The sequence below is a fragment of the Tamandua tetradactyla genome, chromosome 20 (genome assembly GCF_023851605.1).
Source record: "Tamandua tetradactyla isolate mTamTet1 chromosome 20, mTamTet1.pri, whole genome shotgun sequence".
Lineage (NCBI taxonomy): Eukaryota > Metazoa > Chordata > Mammalia > Pilosa > Myrmecophagidae > Tamandua > Tamandua tetradactyla.
The window spans coordinates 1,953,273-1,981,087 of NC_135346.1; the positions used below are offsets into that span (position 1 = coordinate 1,953,273).

Below are 27,815 nucleotides of genomic sequence, written 5' to 3' on the forward strand. Positions count from 1 at the left end.
GCAGGCAGCCTCTAAGCCGGACCTGCCCAGGATGTCCAGCGCTGGTCTACACCTCCCTCCCTCCCGGCGCTGGTCTACACCTCCCTCCCTCCCGGCGCTGGTCTACACCTCCCTCCCTCCCGGCGCTGGGCTGTGCCTGCTTCCCGAGCCCGGAGCCCGAAGGGTGTAGACACAGGCTGTCCGCACTGCAGGAGGCCTGTCTTGTGCACGGGGGAATGAAGCCCTCACACCTCCTCCCTGCTGACCCAACTCAGACCGTTGCTGGGGTGGGGACGCTGCCGGACATGGGGAGGGCTGGAGGGCAGAGGGGTCGGGGCCTCCTTTCCCACAGGGTCTGTGGACCCTGAGTTCCGGGGCTGTGACCCCAGGGCGCTCGTGGAAGGAGGCCTGGCATCCCCACGTCCCCGTGTTCTCCTGGCGTCCACGGACCTGAGCAGCCCTCGGGGCGGGTGGGACGGGGGGAGCCAGCCCTGCGGCCAGCAGCCTGCACTGGCCTGTCAGTCTCAGATCCCGGGTGGGCCCAGAAGGTCTCGGTGATGGCTTGAAGTTCTATGGACCCCAGAAAAGACCCGCCAGCCGGCCCCTGTGCTGTGGGTGGGCCCCTGTGCTGCAGATCAGACCTTGTGCTGTGGGGGTCCCCGGCTGTGGGGGTCCCCGGCTGTGGGGGTCCCCGGCTGTGGGGGTCCCCGGCTGTGGGGGTCCCTGCTGTGGGGGTTCCTGGCTGTGGGGGTCCCCGGCTGTGGGGGTTCCTGGCTGTGGGGGTCCCCGGCTGTGGGGGTCCCCGGCTGTGGGGGTCACTGGCTGTGGGGGTCCCTGGCTGTGGGGGTCACTGGCTGTGGGGGTCCCTGGCTGTGGAGGTCCCCTGCTGTGGGGGTCCCCGGCTGTGGGGGTCCCTGCTGTGGGGGTCCCTGGCTGTGGGGGTCACTGGCTGTGGGGGTCCCTGGTGAGGCTGTTGCAGCAGAGGCCGCCCGGGTGGGCTGATGCTCCCTGTGGAGTCTTCTGCAAGGATGAAGCCCGGGGGGAGACCCAGGCCAGCGGCGGGCGAAGGGGAGCTGCAGGGCCGTGGACTGCAGGGCTGCCTGCCAATGCCCGGGCTGGGCATCTTCACGGCCTCAGAACTGTCCACCCGTAAGCTGAGAAAAGCCAGCCCACTTCCGGCGTCCCGCATGTTGGCACACTTAGGGAACTGAAACACTTCCCGAGCCGTTTCTCAGCCTGTAAAATGGGGACAATGAAGGATGTGAAGTGTGAACTTGTAACTTAATAAATCCCCTTTATAAAAGCCGACGCACTTCTGGCACATTGCCGTCTGGCAGCAGTCAGCAACCCAGACAAGGGAGAAAAGTGTGAAGATGAAAGTGAACGGCAGGGAGTCCTGCGGTTTGAGCTCGCTGCTGTGGCTGCAGACACCTGAGCCCGCAGCTCACGTCTGCCTGTGAATAGGATACGCTCTGTGGCTGGGGGCTGGCGGCCGCTCGTTGGCTGACTTCAGGGGATCAGCCTGGATGAGCCTGCAGGGCCTGGTGTAACCCAGAGGTCCCTGCAGGTGGAAGGAGAGGCAGCGGGCGCGATGCGAGTCCTGGGTGTGACGATGCTGTGGCTGTGGAAACAGGAAGGGGCTGCAAGCGAAGGAACTCGAGAGGCCCCTGAAGACGGAAAAGCCAAGATAATGGCTTCCCCCTGGAGCTTCCCGGAGCTTTTAGCCCAGTGAGTGCATCTTGGGCTTCGGACCTTCGGAACTGTAAAGTGATACATTTGTGGTATTTTCAGCCTCTAAAAGTTTGTAAAAATTGCTTAGAGCAACAAGAGGAAACGAATACAGCTACCATTGATATTTTGGAGATATTTTCATTTTGTCACATATATGTATGATTTCACATGAATGGGACCATATCACACCTATTTTTGTTATTTCACTTCCTTCAGATCCATTTCGGGTCTCTTTTCTGTCTTCTTGAGTCGAATGTGCATGTCTTCATTTATTTGCATTCACTTTTATAATTTGGAAGCATTTAGGGTTGTAAGTTTGCCTCTGATGGCAGCTTTGGTCTGATCTCCCCCAAAGCTTTTTTTTAATGTAATTATATTGAGATATATTCACATACCATAGAATGCATCCAAAGTATGCAGTCAGTGGCTCACAGTATCATCGCATAGTTGTGCATTCATCACCATGATCAATTTTAGAACCTTTTCATGACTCAAAAGAAAAAAAAGAAAGAAAGAAAAATAAAAAGAAAACCCAAAATATCTCGTACCCTTTAACCTCCCTGAGCAGGTTTGAAAGAATCATGGACCCAGAAAAGCCATGTTTTATCCTGATTGAATCTTGTGGGAGCTGCCGTTTCTTTTCATCCTAGTTCAGTACTGTGGGAGTGGAGACCCTTTGGATTATTTCCACGGAGCCGTGACACCTCCGACTGTGGTTGTGGCCTTGCAATTAGATGGAGATGTGACCACCCTTTCCCATGAGTCTTCATCAGTTTACTGGAGTCTGTTAAAGGGGAAGCATTTTGGAGAGAATAAGAAACTACAGAAGCCTTGGAGCTGACAGAGAGAGCAGATGTCGATGCTCAGACAACAATCCATTCAGAGACTGGAGCCCAGCAGCCATCGCCATGAGATGTTAGGCCAAGCCAGAACCTGGAGAGAGCCAAGGGAAGTCAGGAGATGGAAGCCAGCCCTGGAGAAGCAAAGTGAGGAACCCTGATAGGAGCAGAGGCTGAAAGCATCAGAGCCCAGGAGGAAGGAACCAGCAGATGCCAGCACGTGACTGCCCAGATGACAGAGGGGCTCCTGACCCATCGGCCTTCCTTGGGTGGAGGTAACGTCTTGTGGGTGCCTTAGTTTGGACACTTTGACTTCCTTAGAACTGTAAACTTGTGACTTATTGAATTCCACATTTTTTTTGCTTGGGCAGGCACCATGAATTCCACATTTTAAAAGCCGTTCCAGTTCTGGTAGATCGCATTCCGGCAGCTTGCAAACTAACACCCCCACCCATTATTATTATTCTTTTTGTCTTTATTTTCTTACTCATCCCCCCCCACACTGGATAAAAGGAGCGTCTGTCACAAGGTTTTCACAGTCCCGTGGCCACACCATAAAAGCCACACAGTTATACAGTTGTTATTGAAGGTCAGGGCTGCCAGGTCACAGTTCAACAACTTCGGGCATTTCCTTCTGCTATTCTAACACACTGGAAACTAAAAGAATATCCATACGAGTCCCTGTCACAGTCATTGTTACTCCTCCCTTCTCGGGTCCACCTCCTCCCTCTCGTCTGACCTCCCCCAGTCTCCAGGGACGCCTGGCCGTGCCCACTCCAACGTGTTCGTGCTGGAAAGGGGCGGCGAGCTTCTGGTGGAGGAAGGAGCTGGTTGCTGCTCCTGGAGGAACTCGGACCTCTGGGTTCAGGCTCACCTGGCCCAGGAGCCAGCTGGAGGCCTGGCGTTCCTGAGGAAGCGAACTTACTAAGAAACCTGTTTTGGAGTCTTAGAAAGAGCCCAGGTGTTTTCTGGGGTTTCCAGGAGTACTGCTGGCTGGGGATTGGCAGGCCACAGCAACTTCCAAAAGAAGTTTTTCCCTTTGTATGCTTTATGGCAGGGGCCGCATTTCATTCTTTTTCCATGTCAGGCATATCCCCTTATTGCAGCTTCATTTGCGGATTTTTTTTTTAATTTGTTTTTTTGTTTGTTTGCTTGCTTTTGGTTTTGTTTGGGAAGTGCACGGGCCTGGAATCAACCTGGGTCTCCTGCACTGCAGGTGAGAATTCTACCACTGAGCTGTCCTTGTACCGCCACCCAAAAGTTTCAGTGCACTGAATTTCTGTTGTCATAATTTTTTAAGGTGCTGTAATGTTTTAGTCTAACTTTTATCTCAGAGTTATTGAGCAGAAAGTTGAAAAGAGTTCCGAGGGTTTGGGTTTAGGTTTGGTGTAAATTCCTAGTATTGCCCAAACATTCTCAGACCTGGACACGGGGGGATGAGTCAGGTGCATTAGCATTTGTCTTTGACCAGGGCCAGCCCACCTCTCACCAGCTCAGTTTCCCACCATGGTCGCCCCCATCTTCTGCGCCTCCTGCCCACTCTAGCTAGGCAGGGCTGGGCCCACCCTCCAGGCCCACCCTCCCGCCCCACCTTCCAGGCCCACCCTCCAGGCCCACCCTCCAGGGCTCACCCTCCAGGCCCACCCTCCCGCCCCACCTTCCAGGCCCACCCTCCAGGCCCACCTTCCAGGGCTGCCAGCTGGGAAGCAGGTGGAGCACGCTGGGGACACCCGTGCTGCTTTGGGGAATTGCCGAGATTGGCTTTGTTTCTGGAGCTGGCTTAGCGTTTGTAGGTGTTAGGTGGATGTTGTCTCTCTCTTGTTTTTTTTTATGGTGGGAACACGTGTAAACACCAGTGTCCCAGCTCAGCCCCTCCAAGCAGCCTGTGCCGCTCTGCAGCGCCCTCACCTCCTTCCGATGCTGGACCGTCCACCTCCCTGGCCAGAAGCCCGATGCCCACTTGGCATTAACGCCCAGCTCCCTGCCCTCCCTGGCAGCCCCGTTGTATTCTCTGCCTCTGTGAGCTGCTTGTTCTCTGCTACGTCCTGTGTAGTGGCCACAGGGTTTACATGCAGCACACTCAATCTGTAACAATCTCATTTTCCTTGACACAACTTAACCTCAATGGTGTGCACATGTGCCCTGGAACCCCCGTCCCCAGCTATGTACAGTTCCTGTCACCTGTTGCATGCTGATAACTGAGTCCCAACCCCCAACCTCTCACTCCTTGTTACACATTCACCCCTTAGACCCTGTAGGAAATAAAACGTGGAGTTAGAAACCAGATGCACTAGTCCTGGTGTTTTAATTTCCCTATCGTTGTCTTTGCTGGTGACCTTTATCTCTTCATGTGCCTTCAGTCCGTTGTCAAGAGTCCTTCCGCTTCTTTGGCCTCTTGTCGGGTGGGCCTAGAAGGAGCACGGCAGCAGATTTTGTTTATCTGGGAATGCCTTCATCTCTTCCTCATCGTTGGTAGTTATCCCACATAGAATTTTTGGTCAGGAGCTTTTTGCTTTCAGTACTTTAAAAGTTTCATCCTATCACCTTATTACCTCCATGTCTTACGATGAGAAATTGCACTTCCGAAGCTCCCTTGTATGTGACGTGTGTTTCTGTCTTGTGGTTTTCAGAATTCTCTCTTTATCTTGGACAGTGACAGTTTGATTGGGTTCAGATCAAATTATTCTCTGACATACGTTGCGGTGTGTGTCTGTCTGGGTTCATCCCATCTGGAGTTGGTTGAGTGTCTTGGATGTATGTATTTGTGCCTTCTGTTAAATGTGGGAGGTTTTTAGTGTTATTTCTTTGTATGGTCTGCCCCTTTCTTGGCACAGGGCCAAGGACGCTTGCTGCCCCCCACCCCACGCTCGGAGGCTGCCCTGTCCTGGGAGCTGAGCTGGTCCAGGGCTGGGTGTCAGAAGCCCAGGGGCCCCATCGTTCTGTGTCCACTGTGCGTGTCGTCCAGAGCCCTGTGCCGGCATGTTTTGGTGGCTCCTTCTCACCTCACTCAGTCCTGCCGGCTGCCGGCACTGGTTTGGGCTCGGAGCCTGCACAACCTCCTGTGACCAGCCCGGCCCACCCGCCGGCCAGCACCTCGAGCAGACGCCCAGCACGGGGCTCTGTCGCCGTCTCCCACACCCCGGGGGGCTCGGAGCAGCAGCACATTCTTGTCCAGCTATCTGGGCGTGGGGTGTGCGGTCCTGTAGGCTGCAGCCCTCCCTTTCTGCTCCTGCCTTCTGCTGGGTTCCTGACTGTCCTCGGGCATCAGCCTCTGCCTCCAGGGTCACAGGGCCTTCTCCCCTGGGTCTGTCGGGGTCCAATCCCCCCTTCTCCTAGGGACACCCGTCCTGTTGGATTAAGGGCCCCTGCTAATCCAGCGTGGCTTCATCTTAACTAAGCCCAGCTTCAAACTCTCTTTCCAAAGAAGGTCACGCACATGGTTGGGGGACCAGGACGTGGACATGTCTTTGGGGGACCCCCATTTCCCCCTGAACAAGCCCCCTGCCCCGTGCGCGCTGCCTCGGCCCCACTGCTCTCCTTGCAATCCCATCCCAGCCCCTGGCGCCTGTCCCTCTGTCTCCTGGAGCTCACCCCCCTCCAGGGCCTGCTTCCCAGACATGGGGCAGCAGCTGCAATGCCTGGGGCAGCGGCGTCCTGCACAAATTGCATGAGGACGTCACTGGCCAGGTGGTGATGAGTCAGTAGCCCAAGAGGAAGCTGACCAGAGGGAACCTTGAGTGGCCTGGGGCACAAACTCCCTTCTGTCTTTTGTTTTCTTTTTAATATGTTATTTTGGAATCATTTTAGGCTGCAGGTATAGCCTGGAGGCTTCCCGGATGCCCACTGCTGGGGACTGAATCACATCACCCTTGAAAGGACGGTTTCTTGTCTTACTCTCTGTCCTTGGGGGTGTAGATAAGAACTTTTTTTTAAAAAAAAAAATCTTTCAGAATTGTAAAATACAACATATATACAAAGCAAAGAAAGATAAAAGCAATCATTTTAAAGCACACTTCAACAGTAGTTACAGAACAGATCCCAAAGTTTGTTTTGGACTACCGTTCTACCATCTCAGAGTTTTTTGGGATGAGTCTGGCCTGGGCACCATGGGATCAATCACATCTTCTGGCCGAAAAGGGGGAAAAGAAGTGTAACAGAATGAGGCCTCAGAGGCCGAGTGAGATCAAATGGGGTCAAGAGGCTGTAACTTGTGCCGGCTGCAGTGAGACCGCGCTCGCTGCCGTGGCTGCCTAAGCCCCCACCCGCAGAGCTGTTGGCTTTTGAGAACACCCAGGGCTTGAACTGAGACTCTGTAAAAGTTTCATTCACTAGATTTGCCTTCCTAGAACCTATAATTCCTGGAGGGTCCTAGGTCTGACAAATCTCGAGGGACCAGCGTCTCCACGATTGTCAATCACATCCTCCCATCTTGTAGTGTTGATGCTTCTTCTCCACATGAAAAAGTCAGAATGGGCATTGCCTGAAGATCTTATAGATTGGAATAAGGATTAAAGGAGGAGGAGGAGGCAGATAAGACCTTTTGAAGATCTTATCATCAGTCAAGGCAGGGTCAATTCGAATCAGGGTGGGTCCTCATCTGTATGATGGGAGCCTTAGAGAGAGAAGAAATTTCAACATTGTTAGCAGAAGCTAAAAACCAGGAGAAGCCCAAATGAAAAAAAGCCAGAGAGGAGAGAAGGAGATGGCCATGTGATGGAGGGTTCCTCACCACAACACTGTCGACACCCAGCAGGGGAAGGTGTGGCCTTGCCCACCCTGCAGCCCCCAAAGGGTGGGCTGATAAAGCCTGTTGCTCCGGCTGATGGTGGTGTGCCATTTGTCATGGTAAAGGCGGCCCCGTGTCACAGGCCTGGCCGCCCAGCCCCTTGCACGGCTGGACGGCCCGCTCGGCCCCGGCCCCCAAAACCTGGCGTTTACAGCCCTGCTTTACCCCTGAAATACACGAGATGAGATCCTTTGTCAGATGGCATGGCCTGATTTTCATTTTGGGACATCTGGACAAGAGAGGACAGCGGGTAGCCGGGGGCCCTGACAGGGAGGCCTACGCGGGTGAGCAGCTGGGCAGGTGGGCAGGGATGGTCGGCGGGCAGTTGCCCCAGACACCGTGGCCACCCCCAGGCCCGAGCAGGAAAGGAGCTGGACACAAGGGAGAGCAGGGTGGGCAGGGCGCCAGGCTCTCCATGTGGGAGCCTGAGCTGTTCAGAGAGGGGTTTGCACCACTGGGGAAGCCGAGACTTCAGAGGGAGCCCCCTGGCCCCCATCAGACGTGCCTGCAAGGGATGCCAGGTCGGGGCCGAAGCTGGCCAGGCGCTGCCTCCGGGGCCGTGGGTGCTTCCCCAGGCTGCACTGCCCGGAAAAGCTGCCGTCAGCTGTCTGCACCCCTCACGTGCCAGGAGCAGCTGCCTGCCCGGAAAATGCTGGGGTGTTGTGGACATGTGGCCTCCGCAGCCGGCCTCTCGGTGACCTGAGAGAAGGGGGTGCTGTGGGCATGTGACCTTGCAGCCTCCAGTGTGGGCACCTGGTGCTCCCCAGGCGCTAGGAGAGCCGGAGGGAGTCGGGAGGCAGGTCCTCACTGCAGGGACGCGCCCAGTCCCCGCTGTGCGTGCCGGGTGCCCGAGGGCACAGAGAGGAAGGGAGGGTGGCGCGGGTCCCCCAGGCCCCACTAGCACCCTGACTTGTCCACTTGCCTGATTTCTGGCCCAGCGGGGGGTGTTTCAGGCGGGGCCCTGCTGAGAAAATGACCCTCCTTCTTGCCCTTTGGTCTTAGCTGGCTCCAGTTTTGCATACTGGCGTATGAAGGGATGCAGCTACCACTTTTCTCTCCAAGCCCCTGAGCTGAGCTGGCAGGTGCTGGGTGAGGTGGTCACTCAGCGCCTGTTCTGGTTTGCTGAAGCTGTTAGGATGCATTATGCCAGAAATGGATCGGCTTTTAAAGAGGGAATTTATTAAGTTGCAAGTTTGCAATTCTAAGGCCGTGAAAATGTCCAAACTAAGGCACCCAGGGAAAGATACATTGACTCAAGAAAGGGCCAGTGATGGTCGGGGTTTCTCTCTTAGCTGGGAGGGCACATGCTGGCGTCTGCTAGCTTTCTCTCCAGGCGTCCCATTTCGTAGGGTTTCCCCAGGGGCGTTTTCCTTCTGCATCTCCAGAGGTCTCAGGCAGTGTGGGCGCTGAAGCTTTTTCCACAATGGTTCCCTCTTAAGGAACCAACCTTAAGGTTCCTTAAGAGGAACCTTCAAGGAAGCAACCCCACCTTGAATGGATGGAGACAAGTCTCTGTGGAAACATCTAATAAAAGGCACCACCCACATGGGTGGGTCACATCTCCATGGAAACAGTAAAAAAGCTCCCACCCAGCAATGCTGAGGATTAAAGGACATGGCTTTTCTGGCATACGTGATAGCTTCAGCCCAGCACAACATCCCTCAGTGAAGGCCAGACACTGGTCCTGGGGTCACCAGGCCCTTAGTTCCTGCAGTGGGACTTTGCAGCTTTCTCTGCTCACCAGGTACATTTCCTGGGGTGGGTAGGGGCGGGGTACGTTGTTGGAGTCATTTCCGGAAGGTTCTCCCTGTGCGAGCACAGACAGGGCCCACATTGGGAAGGGTCACCCAAGTGCTGGCCAACTGAAGGGGACTCCCTGCGGAGCCCTCTCGCCTGCACCTGCTGTGCACTGCTGGGGAAGCTGCTGTGGATTGCAGCCTGGCAGTTCCTCAGAAGATTTACCTTTCCTCAGAGGCAGCATTACCATATGACCCAGCAACTGTACCTCTAGCTATAAACCCAAGAGAAAACGCAAACATATGTCCATGCAAAGACTTACATGCAAATATTATTCATAAGATCACTATAACCATTTTTATAGCAGCATTATTGGCCAAAGTAGAAACAACCCAAAATTTGTCAACTGATGAATGAAGCAATAAAATGTGATGTGTCCATGCAGTGGCATAGTATTCAGCAATAGAAAGACATGAATATTGAAATGTATATATATGCTACAACATGGATAGTCTTAAAATATGATGCTATGTGAAAGAAATTAGCCACAAAGGGCCATATATTGCATGATTCCATTGTATTAAATGTCTGCAATGGGCAAATCTACAGGGGCGAAAACTGGATCGGTGGATGCCTGGTGGCTGGGGGTGTTCGGAAGAAATGGGGGGTGATAGCTAAAGAATATGGGGTGGACGGCCACGGTGGCTCACAGGCAGAGTTCTCGCCTGCTATGCTGGAGACCCGGGTCCGGTTCCCAGTGCCTGCCCACGCAAAAAAATTATAAAGAGCATGGGATCTCTTTTTGGAGTGACAAAAATGTTCCAAAACTGACTGTGGCGATGCTGGCACGACTCTGTGACTGTCCTAAAAACCAGTGAACTGGACTCTTTAAGTCGCGGATTATATGACGAGCTGGTGTGAAAGTGCTGTGTGCCCCAGAAAAACCTTGTTTTAATCCTGATCCAACCTCGTGTAGGGTGGAAACCTTTGGTTAGGTTACTTTATAGAGACTGGCCCTCCCGATGGTGGGCGTGGCCTTTGATTAGAGGGAGACGTGACTCCACCTTGACTAGTTTACTGACGTCCTTTAAAAGGGAGACATTTTGGAGAAAACACAGCTGCTTCAGAGCCGACAGAGACGCAGACACGTGGAGGTGCTTGGAGAGCCGACAGAGAGAGCAGACACCTAGACACGGACATGGAGATGCAGAGCCAGCAGACGTCGTCATGTGCCTTCCCATGAGATGCTGACGAGCCAGAACCCAGAGCTGAGTCAGGGTGTCTTTCTCTGGATGCCTTAGTTTGGACATTTTTGTGGCCTTAGAACTGTGAACTTGTAACTTAATAAATCCCCTTTATAAAGCTGTTCCATTTCTGGTACATTACATTCTGGTAGCATTTAACAAATCAAAAAGTATGATATTTGAATTATATCTCAAGTGGAGAGAAAGGTATTTCCTTTTTCATTGTATTTAAAGCTTTCTGATTAAGTCAAGGAGAGTCTCAGGGAACTCTCTAGCACTTACCAGTGCCTTCTTTACAATAAAGAGGGGCCCAATGCAGGCTCAGAGCCCCAGCAGCCAACAGTATCTGGGTAGAATTTAATGGAAATGGGGTCTGGAGAAGTCACAGAGTGCAAAAGTCTGGTGACGGTGCATGTGAAAGCTCTGGGGGGCGGGAGACCATGGCCGCAGGCACCGCTGCCCAGGGCTGGGGCCACCACACTCCTTGGGAATGGAGGTGGAGGGCTGGAGAAGCTGGAGGGAAGGGCACGGCTCCAGGTGTGACTGGGGGTTGGGTGTGGAGGGAGAGCCCGGCTGCAGCCCCAGGAGGCCCCTCCGTGCTGGGGAGTGTGGCTGTTGGGGAGCAGAGGGGCCTCGGGGGGCCATGGCTCGTGTCTGTCTGTTTTGCTTCTTCCTAACGGGACCCAGTAGGGTTATGGGTGGTAAACAGGGCCTCATCCACAGAGCCCCTGGCTTTGCAGATGGGGAAACTGAGGCTGGAGAGGGGCCGGGCCTGGCCGAGGGCAGGTGTGAAATGGGTCTCCTGGCTCAGGGTACGGGGCCATCCCAGGCAGGTCAGCCCTGGCTGCCTGCAGCCACCCGGAGGCCCAGGCCGCGCTGCCCACGGAGAGCAGCTTCCCAAGATGCAGGGGCACGCGTGGTCCGGCAAGAGGTCCCCAACCTGGAGCGGCAGTGGGAGGGGCCCCCAGCTCCGCAAGATGAGGCTGCGGGAGGGGCACCCAGGCCAGCCCGCCAGGAACCCCCTGGTGCCGACACCCTGTGCTCACCCGGGTGGGCCGGGCTTGCCAGGCAGTGTGTGGGTCCCGGGCCAAGCCCTCTCTGCGAGGCGGCCGTCACCCATTCCAGGCGCTGCAGGGAAAGGGCCCTGACCCTGCTTCACCCCATGGCTGAGCGGCTGGAGGCGAGGCATGGAGGTGGGTGGGCAGGGCCCAGCTGCACGGGTTGGGCAGTGGGCCTCGTGGTCAGAAAAGTTCCAGGCATCGGGGTTGCAGGTGCCAGCGCTGGGGCTGCTCCCGGGGCAGACATGTGTGTGTGGTGTGATGTGTGTGCTGTGATGCATGTGTGTAGCTGCGTGTGTCTGCGAGTGTCGGGGACCTCTGGGTGCCCGTGCAGGTGCTGCTGCCCTCTCCCCTGTGCCCCGTGCCCTGTGCCTTGTGCCCTGTGCCCCGCGCCCCACGCCTTGTGCCCTGTGCCTTGTGCCTTGTGCCCTGTGCCCTGTGCCCTGCGCCCCACGCCTTGTGCCCTGTGCCTTGTGCCCTGTGCCCCGCGTCCATTCTCCCCTCCTCTTTTTGATTGTCCCCAGGACACCATGGCCATCGCCGGCTCCTCTGTGCAGATGCTGCCCCGTCCAGGGCAGGGCTGGGTCCCGTCCTGTCCCCTGGGGCAGCATCTGGAGGTGGCCATGGGGTGCGGAAGGGAGAAAGGCGGGCGCTGTGTGAGGGTGGGGGCCCAGCCCAGGTTTTGCAGAGTCCCGAGCTGGAGGTCGGTGTCGGGACGCTGCCCGGTCCGCGGCTCTATGCAGCCCCGCCCGCTGCCAGGGTGGCGGGGTGGGGGGTGCGCTCTTCTCGTAAGGATGATTTTGGGGTTACGGAGCCGAGCACTGTAAAGCCCCCCACGGCCCACCCCCCACCAGGTCCCCGTGATGACGGTTCACCAACTCGGTCACCATGGGCAACCCGGGCTTGTCACACGTGCTGAGACCCCTGTCCCAGCCAGGCCCCGCTGCACTGGAAGCCGTGTCCCCCCCAGTGGTGGAGGACCGCACTTGGCCACCTGTCGTCCTCGCCGTTAGACTGGGCCACCGGGTCCTTCCCCATTCTTGTGCATTTACCTCCCACTTCCAGAGAGTGCTTCGCCATCCACCGAACTTCCAGGTGAGGCCCAGGAGGCCAAGGTGGGGCAGGCCCCAGAGCAGCGTGTGACCCAGCGCTGCGGCCCTCAGGCTCTCAGGGGAGCAGAGGTCCCCCAGCCCCCCGGCCCCCGGCCCCCCGGCGCACAGGGGCACGTGGCTGGGAGTGTGGAGACAGTCACAGCCTGCAGGGGCACAGCCGGGCGGGGGGCCGGGGCTGGTTGCCGGGGCGCAGCAAGCTCCCCTAAGAGCCCCTCATCTGGGGCACCAGCCCCTCCTTAGTGGAGGCGCACACTGGTTTTTATGAATGACAATTGTCGGTGAGAGCGATGCACTTCTCACACCGACACTTACCTGTGGGCCTTTAGATGCCTTGCACCTGGGATGCGTAGTACAGACTGAAGACGCCCTGGTCTCGGGTGGGCTCCGTGGTCTCGGGTGGGTGCCCTGGTCTCGGGTGGACACTCTGGTCTCGGGTGGACGCCCTGGTCTCGGGTGGACACTCTGGTCTCGGGTGGACACTCTGGTCTCGGGTGGACACTCTGGTCTTGGGTGGGCGCCGTGGTCTCGGGTGGGCTCCGTGGTCTTGCGTGGGCGCCCTGGTCTCGGGTGGGCTCCGTGGTCTTGCATGGGCACCCTGGTCTTGCGTGGGCGCCCTGGTCTCGCGTGGACGCCCTGGTCTCGGGTGGACACTCTGGTCTCGGGTGGACGTCCTGGTCTCGGGTGGGCGCCCTGGTCTCGGGTGGGCTCCGTGGTCTCGGGTGGGCGCCCTGGTCTCGGGTGGGCGCCCTGGTCTCGGGTGGATACCCCACAACGGCAGACGAGATGTGCCCACGTGGTCAGGCCCAGTAGCTTGTGGAGAAGACTGGACGGGTCACGGGATCTGCTCCCCCCCGACCTCCCCACCTGGCTCCCGAGGCGACGCCCCGGCCTGGTGAGGGGCAACCTGGAGACACGGGCCCAGACCCCACACTTCGGATACACCTCAGTGCACTTCAGTGCCGTTTCGGGGGTGCCTGGAGAGGGTGCCCCAAGCAGCAGCCCCCCGTGCAGCTCGGCCTCTGGATTGCTGACCGTGGCGAGGCTGCAGTCAGCCCAGTGGCCACTCCAGAAGGTACCTGGACCTCCATCCCATGGGAGACCCCAGGGCCACGGCTGCCCCTCACCAGGCCTGGTCCTGGCCTCTTGGTCACTCTGCGTTCCTCATGGATTGGGGGCAAAACCCTGTGTCTTTAAGGAGTTCTCCAGGGCCTGAGCCTGTGGGGCAAATGCCCCCCACCTGCAACCCACGGGCCTCTGCAGAGGGGGCTGCCCTGTGGGAACCCCCCCATTTGCTGGCCTGACCTCCATCCCTGGGCATCCGCAGGTCTCCTCTGGCCTCAGTTTCCTCGCTGGGGAGTCAGCGGCCTGGTGGTGTGGTTGTGTCCTGGGCTCCGAGTGCCACCCGGGACGTCTCAGTGGCTGTGTCTGGGAGGGGGCAGCTGGCCCACCGTCCACAAGGTGGGAGGCCCAGGGAGCCCCCAGACCCACTCCCGAAACAGGACCAGTAACGCAGAGAGCTGGTCTGTCCAAGACTCGCCCGGCCGCTGTTTCCCACATGTCTCAAGGGGAGTCTCCCACCCAAACCACACAGTGGCGTGGCCCACGGTGACCGGAGTCCCTGTGGCTGCGTGACCACTCACCCACCTGCCTGCAGCAGCCCCCGTGCCTTCCCCTCCGCTGTCCTGGCCCCCTTGGAGGACCTGTCCCCGCTGCTACGGACTCACTCCTTCCCTGGTCCCATGGGCATGTGCTGACTCCCCGCTGAGCCTGGCTGGGCCCTGGGGTCAGGGGATGAGCTAGAGGTTGGGGATCTGCAGGGGACCCACTGGGCTCCCGCTCCCCTCTCTATCCCCACAGGCCCCCATGAGGGCGCCTGCCCCAGCCGCGGCGCCTGCCTCCCTGACCTCCTTCCCAGAGGAGGGAAAGGGGGGGAGGGGGCTGGGGAAAGGGGAGGGGGCTAAGCTGAAGGTGGGGGGAGGGGGCCCAGGCTGGGGGAGGGGTAGGAAGGGGGAGTGTCCATGGGAGAGCATGGTTCCAGTGCCCATAAAGGGAATGTGACCCAGGCCTGCTGAGCTGCAGTGTGGGATGGGAAAACAGGAAACGCCAGCTCTTCTGATTTTATGAGAAATCTGAAAATCTGGTCGTTTATGTGAAATCTCATGATTCTTCAGCCTGAGCAACAAATTCTGCCTTTGTTGTAAGAAAACCCTGAGTGGGCCATTACTTTGTGGCTGGAGGAAGATAAACCTGTAGGTCTAGGGGGTGCCCAGAGTTTTAGCGACCACAAAGCCAAACTGTGTGTGCGCCCAGGTGGGGCGGGGCCTGGGGGAGCGCGTTCTGAAGACACGCCCTTCCGCTTTGAATTGGAAACAAATCCCCAGCTTGAGAACTGCTGCGTGGCTGTGACCATGGGCCGACTCGGTCTCTGGCTGCCAGTTCTGATCTTGTCTTAGACTTCGGGTCCCTGTGGGGAGCTCTGGGCCAGTGGCCGGGACTCCGCCTGCATCAGCCCCAGTGTTGGCTTCATAAGGGGGACAACTGTCCTGACAGGTGGGGGGAGGGCAGGCAGGGTCACTGCCCCCCCCCCCCGCAGGGCCAAGCGTTGCCCTAGCACCCGCCTGAGGAGTCTGAGTTGCTGGCGGCTGTGACGTTTGCAGACTGTGCGCGCACCTCTGTGATCTTCCCTGAGCTGTTCCCTGCACTGGGATTGCCCTGCCCTGGGGACAGCCTGCTCAGCGTGTGGGAGCAGGCTGGTACCCCTGTGAGGAGGACATGACTTTCCCAGGCCTGGAATCCTGCCCCCACTGCCCGTGCCGCTGCCAGAACGGGGGCCTTTGGGTGCTGCGCTGGAGGCTCTGTGCCTTGGCCCCAACCCCCCACGGTCCAGGGCAGCCCTGGCACTGCAGATGACAACCCCTGAGGGCAGTGTCCGCAGCCCTGGGCCTTTCTTTCGGCCTGTGCGATGGGGACAGCACTCTTGCTTCCTGGGTAAGGGAAACTGAGGCACAGAATCAGGCGGGAGCTGCGCGCCGCGCTCTTGCCGCGAGCCCTGGGGTGGGGGGGACCTGGCCCCTAGGGCGGGAATGGGGTCTCCGGGTGGGGGGCGGCCCAAGGGCCATCTCTGGGCGCCGTCCGGCCGGGCTGGGGGCCAGGCCGAGCCCCGAGGTGGCGCGCGGGAGGCGCTGCAGTGGGGCGCGGGGCCGGGGTCTGAGCTGTGTCTCTCCGCCCGCAGGCCGGCCTGATCCGCGTGGAGCACGAGGAGTTCTTCATCGAGCCCCTGCAGGAGGGGCTGGCGGCGCGGGAGCAGGCGCAGGGCCGCGTGCACGTGCTGTACCGCCGGCCGCCTCCCAGCGGCGGGCCCCGGGCCCTGGACGCAGGTGAGACGGCAGGGGGGGCGGGGCACCCCGTTCAGGGGAGGGGCCGGGGCGCCGGGACGGGCGGGGGCAGGGCTGGGCGCCGCCTCTGGGGCCAGGCAGGGCCGGGCGGGGTGGGCGAGTGCGGCACAGGGACCCAGGGCGCCCAGCGCGTGGCACACTGCAGGGGACGAAGGCGCACACTGGGCACGTGCTGACGGCGGTGGGGGGCGAGGTGGGGCGCTGCCAGTGCTCGGAGAGCCCTTGTCTGAGCTTGCCGGCCCCCCATCCCGGCTCCCCTCCCTTGGTCCCCCACCCCTGGACTCCCTCCCCTGTTCCTCAGCCCCCACCCTCAGTCTCCACCCCCAGGCCCCTCACCCTTGTTCCCCGACCCCTGGTGCCCAGTTGCAGCCTCCCCACCCCCACTCCCCAACCGTAGCCCCCACCTCCATTTCCCCCCCAGCCCCCCCCAGGCTTCCCCCCTCCAGGCACCCCGCACCCCCCTCGTGGCCTCCCACCCCTGCTCCCTGCCCTGGCCTCCCCAGCCTGCTCCAGCCTCTTCCTGTCCTGGGACGGGTGAGATCAGGGTCGGGACCTGGCTGGGGTCCCAGCCTGCTGTGGTGCTGGCTTACTGGGCTCCTCAGCACCCAGAAGTTCTCACGCACTTCCTCTGACTTTCTCTGGCTTCCCCGCTTGGCAGGTCTGGCTTCCCTGCTTGGCTTCAGCTTGGGCTGAAGCACAGGGCGGGGGTGTGGAGGGTCCAGCCCTGCCTTCCCGTCTCTGGCTCCCGCTGTTCTGGCCTCTTCCATTGGTTGCCCCTCTTCTCTGGGCCCTTCCCGCCCCTGGCCTCTGCCGTGCCCGGGAGGGGAATTTTAATGCAGGATACGCCACTGCCTGGGAGATGGGGGGCCAGGGGCTGAGGCTGGATGGAGGGTGGGGTGTCCAGGGGCGGCTGCCTGGCCGTGCGGAGGGGCTGCTCCGGCCGACGCTGAGCTTGGGTGCCGGACCCAAGGCCTGGGCAGAGGGTCGTGTGACCCCAGGCGGGGGGCTTTGACCACGGCCCCGGGTCCCAGCTGGGGTGGCGTGGCCACGTCTGCTTTCTCCATCGTCCCCCTCCGATGTCAGCTGGACCCCGCCCAGTGGCTCGGCCCACACAGGACACGTGCCTCCTGCTGTGTCTTGCAGGCCCAGGGCTGGGTGGCCAGCGGCTGGAAGGAGGCTGGCGCGTTCTGCTTCTGGCCGGGGACCTCAGGTCACCCAGCTTTCCACTGGCCTGGCCTGGGCAGGGGCTAGGTGGCAAGAAGGAGCTGTGTCCTGCAGCTGGCCACCGGCCTTGTGCCCTGCCCTGGAGAGGCCCGGGCTCTCTGCAGAGCTGTGCAGGGGTTGATGGCTTTGTCCCTGTTCACTGAAGGCAGGGCCCCTTTCCCCAGGAGGGCTGAGCCAGCACGAGGGCTGCACCCCCAGGGACCCGCGGGGACCCCCGGCACGGCCAGCGAGCACGGTTGCTCACGCTTTCCTCCCCCGCCTTCTGATGTCGCCATGGGCTCAGGGCGACACTCCTGCACCAAGACCAGCCCCCTCTGTGACTGACGCGGCCTGGCGGGAACGTGGGCTTTGGCAGCTGATGCTCTTATCGTCGAGAGAAAGCAGATGATCAATTTTTGTGCAAACCCTCTTGATTTTAAAACGTGGCTTCCCGTTTCTGAAACACACCATGTGGGCCAAAGGAAGTGTGTGCCCTGTGCTTTGAACGACGCGGCGTGGAAGTGTCCTCAGCTGCTCCCGGGGCCCCCACGCCCCCCCAGCCATGGCCCGGGAGCACAGGAAGGGCCTGTCCTTTTGGCCATGGCGAGCTCCTGAGCAAGGCAGGTGATTTGGGGTCCTGGTGGCGGAGAAGCCCAGAGCAAGGGACAGAGAGCAGACACGGTGGCCTTAGTGGCCTCCTCCCTAGTGGGTGAGAGCTGCTCGGTGCTGCCAGCCCTAGGACAGTCGGCTGGGGAGAGGGGCAGGTGGCCAGTCTCCTGAGCCGGCTGCCCGCTGTCCTTCCTCCACGGGGCAGGGCTTTCCCCACTTGCCGCTCAGTCCCCACCGTATCTTCTTGCCCTGAGCCGGGTGGGGTTTTCCAGGCTGCCGGGAGCTAAGTGGTGGACGTGTGGCCTGAGGGCCAGAGCTGGGCAGCCCCTGTGCGTCCTGAGGGCGGTGGCAGCTGGGGCTGTGGAGGGTGTTATAGCGTCCCTCTGGCTGCATCGCGAGGAGGAAGACGTGGGGACCAGGCAGGGTGGTGGGGTGCTGTGCCGGTTTGAATCTGTTATGTACCCCCAAAAGCCTGTGCTCTTTTTACCCATCCCTGTGGGGTGCACCTCTTGTGGGTGGGACCTTCTGGTTAGGCGTTTCCATGGAGACGTGTCTGCCCATCAAGGTGGGGGGTCCTCCTTTCCAGTAGTCCTTTAAGAGGCTCACGGAGAGGGCGCAGACAGAAGTGCCCCAGGAAGAACCACAAGGACACACAGAAGCCCAGAGACACTTTGGAGCGCAGGACAGCTGCATCGCCACACGCCTTCCCAGGTGCCGGAGGAGCCCGGGCACCAGCAACCTCTCCTCAGGAAAGGTGTCTTCCTCTGGGTGCCTTAATTTGGGCATTTCCATGGCCTTGGAACTGTACATTTGTAAACTAATAAACCCCCATTGACAAAGCCAACCCATCTCTGGTATATTTCATTCTGGCAGCTTCAGGAAATCAAAACATGTGTCCCGAGATGAGTGGAGGTGAGAGAGCACAGCTTTCACCAAGACAGAGTGCAGGCTGGGACGTGGGCAGGCTCCGTGTGGAAGCAGGCAGATGGCTGAGACCTGGGGGCCCAGTGCTTGTGAAGGGCAGTGGGGAGGAGGGGCAAGCTGGCCAGAAGCCAGAGTGGACAGGCCTTCAGCTCTGCCGCGGTCTGAGTTGACCTGGACCAGTCTGTATGAGTTTTGTGTTGCTGCTGTAACAAATGGCCACAAACTTGGCAGTTTCAAGCAAGTCACATTTATCCTCTTACTGCTAGAGGTTCAGAGGGCCTCTCAGGGTTGACATTGGGGGCGGAATCCGTTTCCTGCCTCTTCCAGCTTCTGGGGGCTTCTTGTTCCTTGGGGCTGCACCACATCATTCTCTGCATCTGGGGCCGCAGTCACCCTCTCCTTGTCTGTGCTACGCTCTCTCTGCCCCTCTTTTAAAGACCCCTGTGATCACATTTGGCGTCAGGAACAATCCGGAATGTTCTCCTGTGTCAAGATGCTTGCCTCAGTCGCGCCTGTGCAGTCCCTTCCATGCCTGGAGGCGCTCAGGTGCACGACCTGTTCGCGGTGTGTCTCAGCTTTGCATCAAGAGCAGGGAACCTGGCGATAGGACCCGTGCCGCGCCTGGCATACCTGCGTTTTTTGGGTCCCCAACAAAGCAATCCCCGATGTCTGGGAGAGACACAGTGTCTCCCCGCGGCAGCTGCAGGTGTCCGCAGCATTTGTGTTCCAGGTGTACGCACCGCCCTGCCTGGTGGGGGCAGTGGGGCCCACGTGTCCTGGGGTTGCGAACACGGCGGCTGCCCAGTTTCCCGCATTGCTCAAGGAAATGCCAGGCAGTGGGTTAGCTTGAAAATGGGAATTCAATGGCTCATCGTTTTAAAGGCAGGAAAAGTCCAGATCAAGGCCTCATGACGACCACGCTTTCTTTTTCTTTTTTTTTTTTTATATATTTTTTTTATTAATTAAAAAAAGAATTAACAAAACAATTAGAAATCATTCCAATCTACATGTACAATCAGTAATTCTTAATAACATCACTTAGTTGCATATTCATGATTTCTTAGTACATTTGCATCGATTTAGAAAAAGAAATAAAAAGACAACAGAATAAGAATTAAAACAATAATAGAAAGAAAAAAAAACAAAAAAAACAAAAACAAAAAACCTATACCTCACATGCAGCTTCATTCAGTGTTTTAACATAATTGCATTACAGTTGGGTAGTATTGTGCTGTCCATTTCTGAGTTTTTATATCCAGTCCCGTTGTACAGTCTGTATCCCTCATCTCCAATTATCCCTTCTCTTTTTTTTTTTTTTAATTAACGGAAAAAAAGAAATTAACCCAACATTTAGAGATCATACCATTCTACACATGCAATCATTAATTCTTAACATCATCACATAGATGCATGATCATCATTTCTTAGTACATTTGCATTGGTTTAGAAGAACTAGCAACATAACCGAAAAAGATATAGAATGTTAATATAGAGAAAAAAATAAAAGTAATAATAGTAAAATCAAAACAAAACAAAACAAAACAAAACAAAAACCTATAGCTCAGATGCAGCTTCATTCAGTGTTTTAACATGATTACTTTACAATTAGGTATTATTGTGCTGTCCATTTTTGAGTTTTTGTATCTAGTCCTGTTGCACAGTCTGTATCCCTTCAGCTTCAATTACCCATTGTCTTACCCTGTTTCTAACTCCTGCTGAACTCTGTTACCAATAACATATTTCAAGTTTATTCTTGAATGTCCGTTCACATCAGTGGGACCATACAGTATTTGTCCTTTAGTTTTTGGCTGGATTCACTCAGCATAATATTCTCTAGGTCCATCCATGTTATTACATGGTTCATAAGTTTATCTTGTCTTAAAGCTGCATAATATTCCATCGTATGTATATACCACAGTTTGTTTAGCCACTCTTCTGTTGATGGAGATTTTGGCTGTTTCCATCTCTTTGCAATTGTAAATAACGCTGCTATAAACATTGGTGTGCAAATGTCCGTTTGTGTCTTTGCCCTTAAGTCCTTTGAGTAGATACCTAGCAATGGTATTGCTGGGTCGTATGGCAATTCTATATTCAGCTTTTTGAGGAACCGCCAAACTGCCTTCCACAGTGGTTGCACCCTTTGACATTCCCACCAACAGTGGATAAGTGTGCCTCTTTCTCCGCATCCTCTCCAGCACTTGTCATTTTCTGTTTTGTTGATAATGGCCATTCTGGTGGGTGTGAGATGATATCTCATTGTGGTTTTGATTTGCATTTCTCTAATGGCCAGGGACATTGAGCATCTCTTCATGTGCCTCTTGGCCATCCGTATTTCCTCTTCTGAGAGGTGTCTGTTCAAGTCTTTTTCCCATTTTGTAATTGGGTTGGCTGTCTTTTTGTTGTTGAGATGAACAATCTCTTTATAAATTCTGGATACTAGACCTTTATCTGATATATCATTTCCAAATATTGTCTCCCATTGTGAAGGCTGTCTTTCTACTTTCTTGATGAAGTTCTTTGATGCACAAAAGTGTTTAATTTTGAGGAGTTCCCATTTATTTATTTCCTTCTTCAGTGCTCTTGCTTTAGGTTTAAGGTCCATAAAACCGCCTCCAGTTGTAAGATCCATAAGATATCTCCCAACATTTTCCTCTAACTGTTTTATGGTCTTAGACTTAATGTTTAGATCTTTGATCCATTTTGAGTACACTTTTGTATAGGGTGTGAGAGATGGGTCTTCTTTCATTCTTTTGCATATGGATATCCAGTTCTCTAGGCACCATTTATTGAAGAGACTGCTCTGTCCCAGGTGAGTTGGCTTGACTGCCTTATCAAAGATCAAATGTCCATAGATGAGAGGGTCTATATCTGAGCACTCTATTCGATTCCATTGGTCGATATATCTATCTTTATGCCAATACCATGCTGTTTTGACCACTGTGGCTTCATAATATGCCTTAAAGTCAGGCAGCGCGAGACCTCCAGCTTCGTTTTTTTTCCTCAAGATGTTTTTAGCAATTCGGGGCACCCTGCCCTTCCAGATAAATTTGCTTATTGGTTTTTCTATTTCTGAAAAATAAGTTGTTGGGATTTTGATTGGTATTGCATTGAATCTGTAAATCAATTTAGGTAGGATTGACATCTTAACTATATTTAGTCTTCCAATCCATGAACACGGTATGCCCTTCCATCTATTTAGGTCTTCTGTGATTTCTTTTAGCAGTTTTTTGTAGTTTTCTTTATATAGGTTTTTTGTCTCTTTAGTTAAATTTATTCCTAGGTATTTTATTCTTTTAGTTGCAATTGTAAATGGGATTCGTTTCTTGATTTCCCCCTCAGCTTGTTCATTACTAGTGTATAGAAATGCTACAGATTTTTGAATGTTGATCTTGTAACCTGCTACTTTGCTGTACTCATTTATTAGCTCTAGTAGTTTTGTTGTGGATTTTTCCGGGTTTTCGACGTATAGTATCATATCGTCTGCAAACAGTGATAGTTTTACTTCTTCCTTTCCAATTTTGATGCCTTGTATTTCTTTTTCTTGTCTAATTGCTCTGGCTAGAACCTCCAACACAATGTTGAATAATAGTGGTGATAGTGGACATCCTTGTCTTGTTCCTGATCTTAGGGGGAAAGTTTTCAATTTTTCCCCATTGAGGATGATATTAGCTGTGGGTTTTTCATATATTCCCTCTATCATTTTAAGGAAGTTCCCTTGTATTCCTATCTTTTGAAGTGTTTTCAACAGGAAAGGATGTTGAATCTTGTCGAATGCCTTCTCTGCATCAATTGAGATGATCATGTGATTTTTCTGCTTTGATTTGTTGATATGGTGTATTACATTAATTGATTTTCTTATGTTGAACCATCCTTGCATACCTGGGATGAATCCTACTTGGTCATGATGTATAATTCTTTTAATGTGTTGTTGGATACGATTTGCTAGAATTTTATTGAGGATTTTTGCATCTGTATTCATTAGAGAGATTGGTCTGTAGTTTTCTTTTTTTGTAATATCTTTGCCTGGTTTTGGTATGAGGGTGATGTTGGCTTCATAGAATGAATTAGGTAGTTTTCCCTCCACTTCGATTTTTTTGAAGAGTTTGAAGAGAATTGGTACTAATTCTTTCTGGAACGTTTGGTAGAATTCACATGTGAAGCCATCTGGTCCTGGACTTTTCTTTTTAGGAAGCTTTTGAATGACTAATTCAATTTCTTTACTTGTGATTGGTTTGTTGAGGTCATCTATGTCTTCTTGAGTCAAAGTTGGTTGTTCATGTCTTTCCAGGAACCCGCCCATTTCCTCTAAATTGTTGTATTTATTAGCGTAAAGTTGTTCATAGTATCCTGTTATTACCTCCTTTATTTCTGTGAGGTCAGTAGTTATGTCTCCTCTTCCATTTCTGATCTTATTTATTTGCATCCTCTCTCTTCTTCTTTTTGTCAATCTTGCTAAGGGCCCATCAATCTTATTGATTTTCTCATAGAACCAACTTCTGGCCTTATTGATTTTCTCTATTGTTTTCATGTTTTCAATTTCATTTATTTGTGCTCTAATCTTTGTTATTTCTTTCCTTTTGCTTGCTTTGGGGTTAGCTTGCTGTTCTTTCTCCAGTTCTTCCAAATGGATAGTTAATTCCTGAATTTTTGCCTTTTCTTCTTTTCTGATATAGGCATTTAGAGCAATAAATTTCCCTCTTAGCACTGCCTTTGCTGCGTCCCATAAGTTTTGATATGTTGTGTTTTCATTTTCATTCGCCTCGAGGTATTTGCTAATTTCTCTTGCAATTTCTTCTTTGACCCAGTCGTTGTTTAGGAGTGTGTTGTTGAGCCTCCACATATTTGTGAATTTTCTGGCACTCTGCCTATTATTGATTTCCAACATCATTCCTTTATGGTCCGAGAAAGTGTTGTGTAAGATTTCAATCTTTTTAAATTTGTTGAGACTTGCTTTGTGACCCAGCATATGGTCTATCTTTGAGAATGATCCATGAGCACTTGAGAAAAAGGTGTATCCTGCTGTTGTGGGATGTAATGTCCTATAAATGTCTATTAAGTCTAGTTCATTTATAGTAATATTCAGATTCTCTATTTCTTTGTTGATCCTCTGTCTAGATGTTCTGTCCCTTGATGAGAGTGGTGAGTTGAAGTCTCCAACTATTATGGTATATGAGTCTATTTCCCTTTTCAGTGTTTGCAGTATATTCCTCACGTATTTTGGGGCATTCTGATTCGGTGCGTAAATATTTATGATTGTTATGTCTTCTTGTTTAATTGTTCCTTTTATTAGTATATAGTGTCCTTCTTTGTCTCTTTTAACTGTTTTACATTTGAAGTCTAATTTGTTGGATATTAGTGTAGCCACTCCTGCTCTTTTCTGGTTGTTATTTGCATGAAATATCTTTTCCCAACCTTTCACTTTCAACCTATGTTTATCTTTGGGTCTAAGATGTGTTTCCTGTAGACAGCATATCGAAGGATCCTGTTTTTTAATCCATTCTGCCAATCTATGTCTTTTGATTGGGGAATTCAGTCCATTGACATTTAGTGTTATTACTGTTTGGATAATATTTTCCTCTAACATTTTGCCTTTTGTATTATATATATCATATCTGATTTTCCTTCTTTCTACACTCTTTTCCATATCTCTCTCTTCTGTCTTTTTGTATCTGACTCTAGTGCTCCCTTTAGTATTTCTTGCAGAGCTGGTCTCTTGGTCACAAATTCTTTCAGTGACTTTTTGTCTGAGAATGTTTTAATTTCTCCCTCATTTTTGAAGGATAATTTTGCTGGATATAGGAGTCTTGGTTGGCAGTTTTTCTCTTTTAGTAACTTAAATATATCATCCCACTGTCTTCTAGCTTCCATGGTTTCTGCTGAGAAATCTACACAAAGTCTTATTGGGTTTCCCTTGTATGTAATGGATTGTTTTTCTCTTGCTGCTTTCAAGATCTTCTCTTTCTCTTTGACCTCTGACATTCTAACTAGTAAGTGTCTTGGAGAACGCCTATTTGGGTCTAATCTCTTTGGGGTGCGCTGCACTTCTTGGATCTGTAATTTTAGGTCTTTCATAAGAGTTGGGAAATTTTCAGTGATAATTTCTTCCATTAGTTTTTCTCCTCCTTTTCCCTTCTCTTCTCCTTCTGGGACACCCACAACACGTATATTTGTGCGGTTCATATTGTCCTTGAGTTCCCTGATACCCTGTTCAAATTTTTCCATTCTTTTCCCTATAGTTTCTGTTTCTTTTTGGAATTCAGATGTTCCATCCTCCAAATCACTAATTCTATCTTCTGTCTCTTTAAATCTATCATTGTAGCTATCCATTATTTTTTCTATGTTTGCTACTTTATCCTTCACTTCCATAAGTTCTGTGATTTGTTTTTTCAGTTTTTCTATTTCTTCTTTATGTTCAGCCCATGTCCTCTTCATGTCCTCCCTCAATTTATCGATTTCATTTTTGAAGAGGTTTTCCATTTCTGTTCGTATATTCAGCATTAGTTGTCTCAGCTCTTGTGTCTCATTTGAGCTATTGGTTTGTTCCTTTGACTGAGCCATATTCTCAATCTTTTGAGCGTGGACAGTTATCTTCTGCTGCTGGCGTCTGGGCATTTATTCAGATTTCTCTTGGTGTTGGACCCAGCAAGGTTGTAATATTTTTCTGTGAAATCTCTGGGTTCTGTTTTTCTTATCCTGCCCAGTAGGTGGCGCTCGTGGGACACGTTTGTCTGCGGGTCCCACCAGTAAAAGGTGCTGTGGGACCTTAAACTTTGGAAAACTCTCGCCGTCCTGGGGGTTCGCTAGCCGAAGCAGCTTGAGCCGGCCCGGGGACCGAACGCAGGGAGGGTTGCTGGTCGCCGCAGCCAGGGAAAGAGCCCGTCCGAATTTCCTAGTCGGCCCTGGGCAACAAGCGTGGCGGGAGGGCGCCAGCGGCAGCGGCCCGTCCGAGAGAGTGCACGTTCCCCGGGAGTCACGGGGTCACCGTTCTCCGCGGCCTGGGGGTTTCCGATCCAATTCTCTCAGTTGGTCCGGGGGCTGCGCGTGGTGTGGGCGCCAGTCGCCTTGGTTTCAGGGGACCACCTCTCCAATTCTCCCAGCCGGCCCGGGAAGGGGGAAGGGAGTAACTCCGGCCGCTTGCCACCCCGCCCGGTAAGGCCCGCGCGCCTCGGCGATCTCACCCGAGCTGCTTCTCTCAGCCAGCCAGCCGTTCCAGGATGGGGTACGCTGTCTTTTTTATCTCTGTTGTGGCTTTGGGCGCTTTCTGTATCGTTTCTACTCCCCTAGTAGGTGTCCTGGAGAAGAAACTAAGATCCGCGCGTCTTACTAAGCCGCCATCTTCCAGGAAGTCTCCACGCTTTCTTCCTGGAGACGCCTCCAGGGCTGGCTGCCGGTTCCCTCTGTCACCATGCGCGTGGCAGCCCCCCGGCCTCTCTCTTCTCCTCCAGGTTCCGCTGACCTGTTGCTTCCTGCTTCCAGTGGCTTCCTCTCTCAATCTGTCTGAATTTCATTCTGCCTATGAGAGACTCCGGCTATAGGGCTAAGACCCATCCTGATTAAGGTGGATATTTTGATTTGCTAAATGCTGCTGGAAATGCAATATACCAGAAATAGACTGGCTTTTAAAAAGGGAATTTATTATGTTACAAGTCTAAGTTCTAACGCCATAAAAATGTCCAAACTAAGACATCCAGAGAAAGACACCCTGACTCAGCTCTGGGTTCTGGCTCGTCAGCATCTCATGGGAAGGCACATGGCGACGTCTGCTGGGCTCTGCAGCTCCAAACGTCCGTGTCTAGGCGTCTGCTCTCTCTGTCGGCTCTCCAAGCACCACCGCATGTCTGCATGTCTGCATCTCTGTCGGTTCTGGCTGTGTGGGCTCTGGAGCTTTTCCTAAAGTGGTTCCCTCTCAGAGGACTCCAGTAAGCAACCCCACCTTGAATGGGTGGAGACACGTCTCCATGGGAACCATCTAATCAAGAGCTCCCACCCAGCAATCCTGAATGAGGATTGAAGTACATGGTTTTCTGGGTCTAAGTGAGATTCAGACTGGCACAGTGGGCCACACCTTAACTGAAGGAGCCTCAGCAAAGGCCCGGCTCTCGGTGGGTCCACCGCAGGACGGGGTAACTTGAAGAGCACGTTTTTCTGGGCATGTACAGCTCCAAAGCCCCGGGCTAAGGCTCCCTCCACACGTGGTGCCCTGGGGACAGCGTGAAGAGACGTGACTCCTGCTCGTCTCCGTGTCCCCGTGGGGATGAGGACAGCTAACCACGCTGAGTCCCCAGACAGAGAGACAGCACGTGTATGACGGCCACGGTGTGCAGGGAGGAGGACGCGTGGCAGAAGAGGGTCCGGCTGCAAGACCACTTGGGCGACATCGGAGGGGACCGAAGACTCTCCAGAAGCAGAGAGGACTGGCCTGGCTCGGGAGCTGGCCCAGGTCATGCCAGCTGGGGGCTTCGGATCCCAGGCCCAGTTTGTTCCAAGAATTCTCTGCGAGTCAGTGAACACTTCGGTCAGCTCAAGCCTCAGATGTTTTCCACTAAAATGTCCAGTTTTCTTTGACCCGTTTCTCTTTGATACGAATGCCAAACAGCTCTGTGCACTTGGCCCTAAAGTAGCTTCACTGGGAAAAGGTCACGCCATCGCGTAGAAATATCAGCCTCTGGCTCTTCTCGCCCTCCTGTCCTTGGCTATTAGGTTTCTCTCCTGCTGTCCCACCTTCTCCCTCTCTCTCTCTCTGTCTTGCGTGCGCGCGCGTGCACACACACACGCACACATACACACACACACACCCGGGGAGCTTGGGTTGGGTTGGGGTGCCTCTCCCAGAGTGCGGGACCTGGCCCTCCTTTGGCGGAGGGTTGGGCCTGGGGTATAGGCTGGTGGGACTGGCCAGGAGAAGCCGGTGTGGAGTCCAGCTGGAGAGGCTCTGTTGGGTGCTGGGCTGGGTGCCAGGGTGACCTGGAGTCAGGGCAGGGCTTGGGTGCGAGCTCGCGGGATGGGACGGGACGCGCTGGAGGGGGAGGCCTGGAGCCGGACCCGGGTGGCAGGACAGGCAAGGGCTGAGCAGGGCCGGAAAGGGGGAGCTGGCTGCTCTGGGGGGCTCAGTGAGGCCGGGATGCTCCCCCATATCTTGGGTGGGACGAAAGTAATGTCAGCTGTACTTGGTGGGAGACGAAGGACACTTGGCCCCTT

The 27,815-nt window shown here is 54.2% G+C and overlaps 1 protein-coding gene across 1 annotated transcript in view; it reads left to right on the top strand.

Moving 5' to 3' along the window:
* Nucleotides 1–27,815, top strand: part of ADAMTS2 (ADAM metallopeptidase with thrombospondin type 1 motif 2) — a 208,832-nt gene that overhangs the window by 45,267 nt on the left and 135,750 nt on the right. Inside the window, exon 4 of the mRNA XM_077138156.1 lies at nucleotides 15,719–15,863. Within this exon, the coding sequence (XP_076994271.1) occupies nucleotides 15,719–15,863 (145 nt within the window). The remainder of the gene's footprint in view (nucleotides 1–15,718; nucleotides 15,864–27,815) is intronic.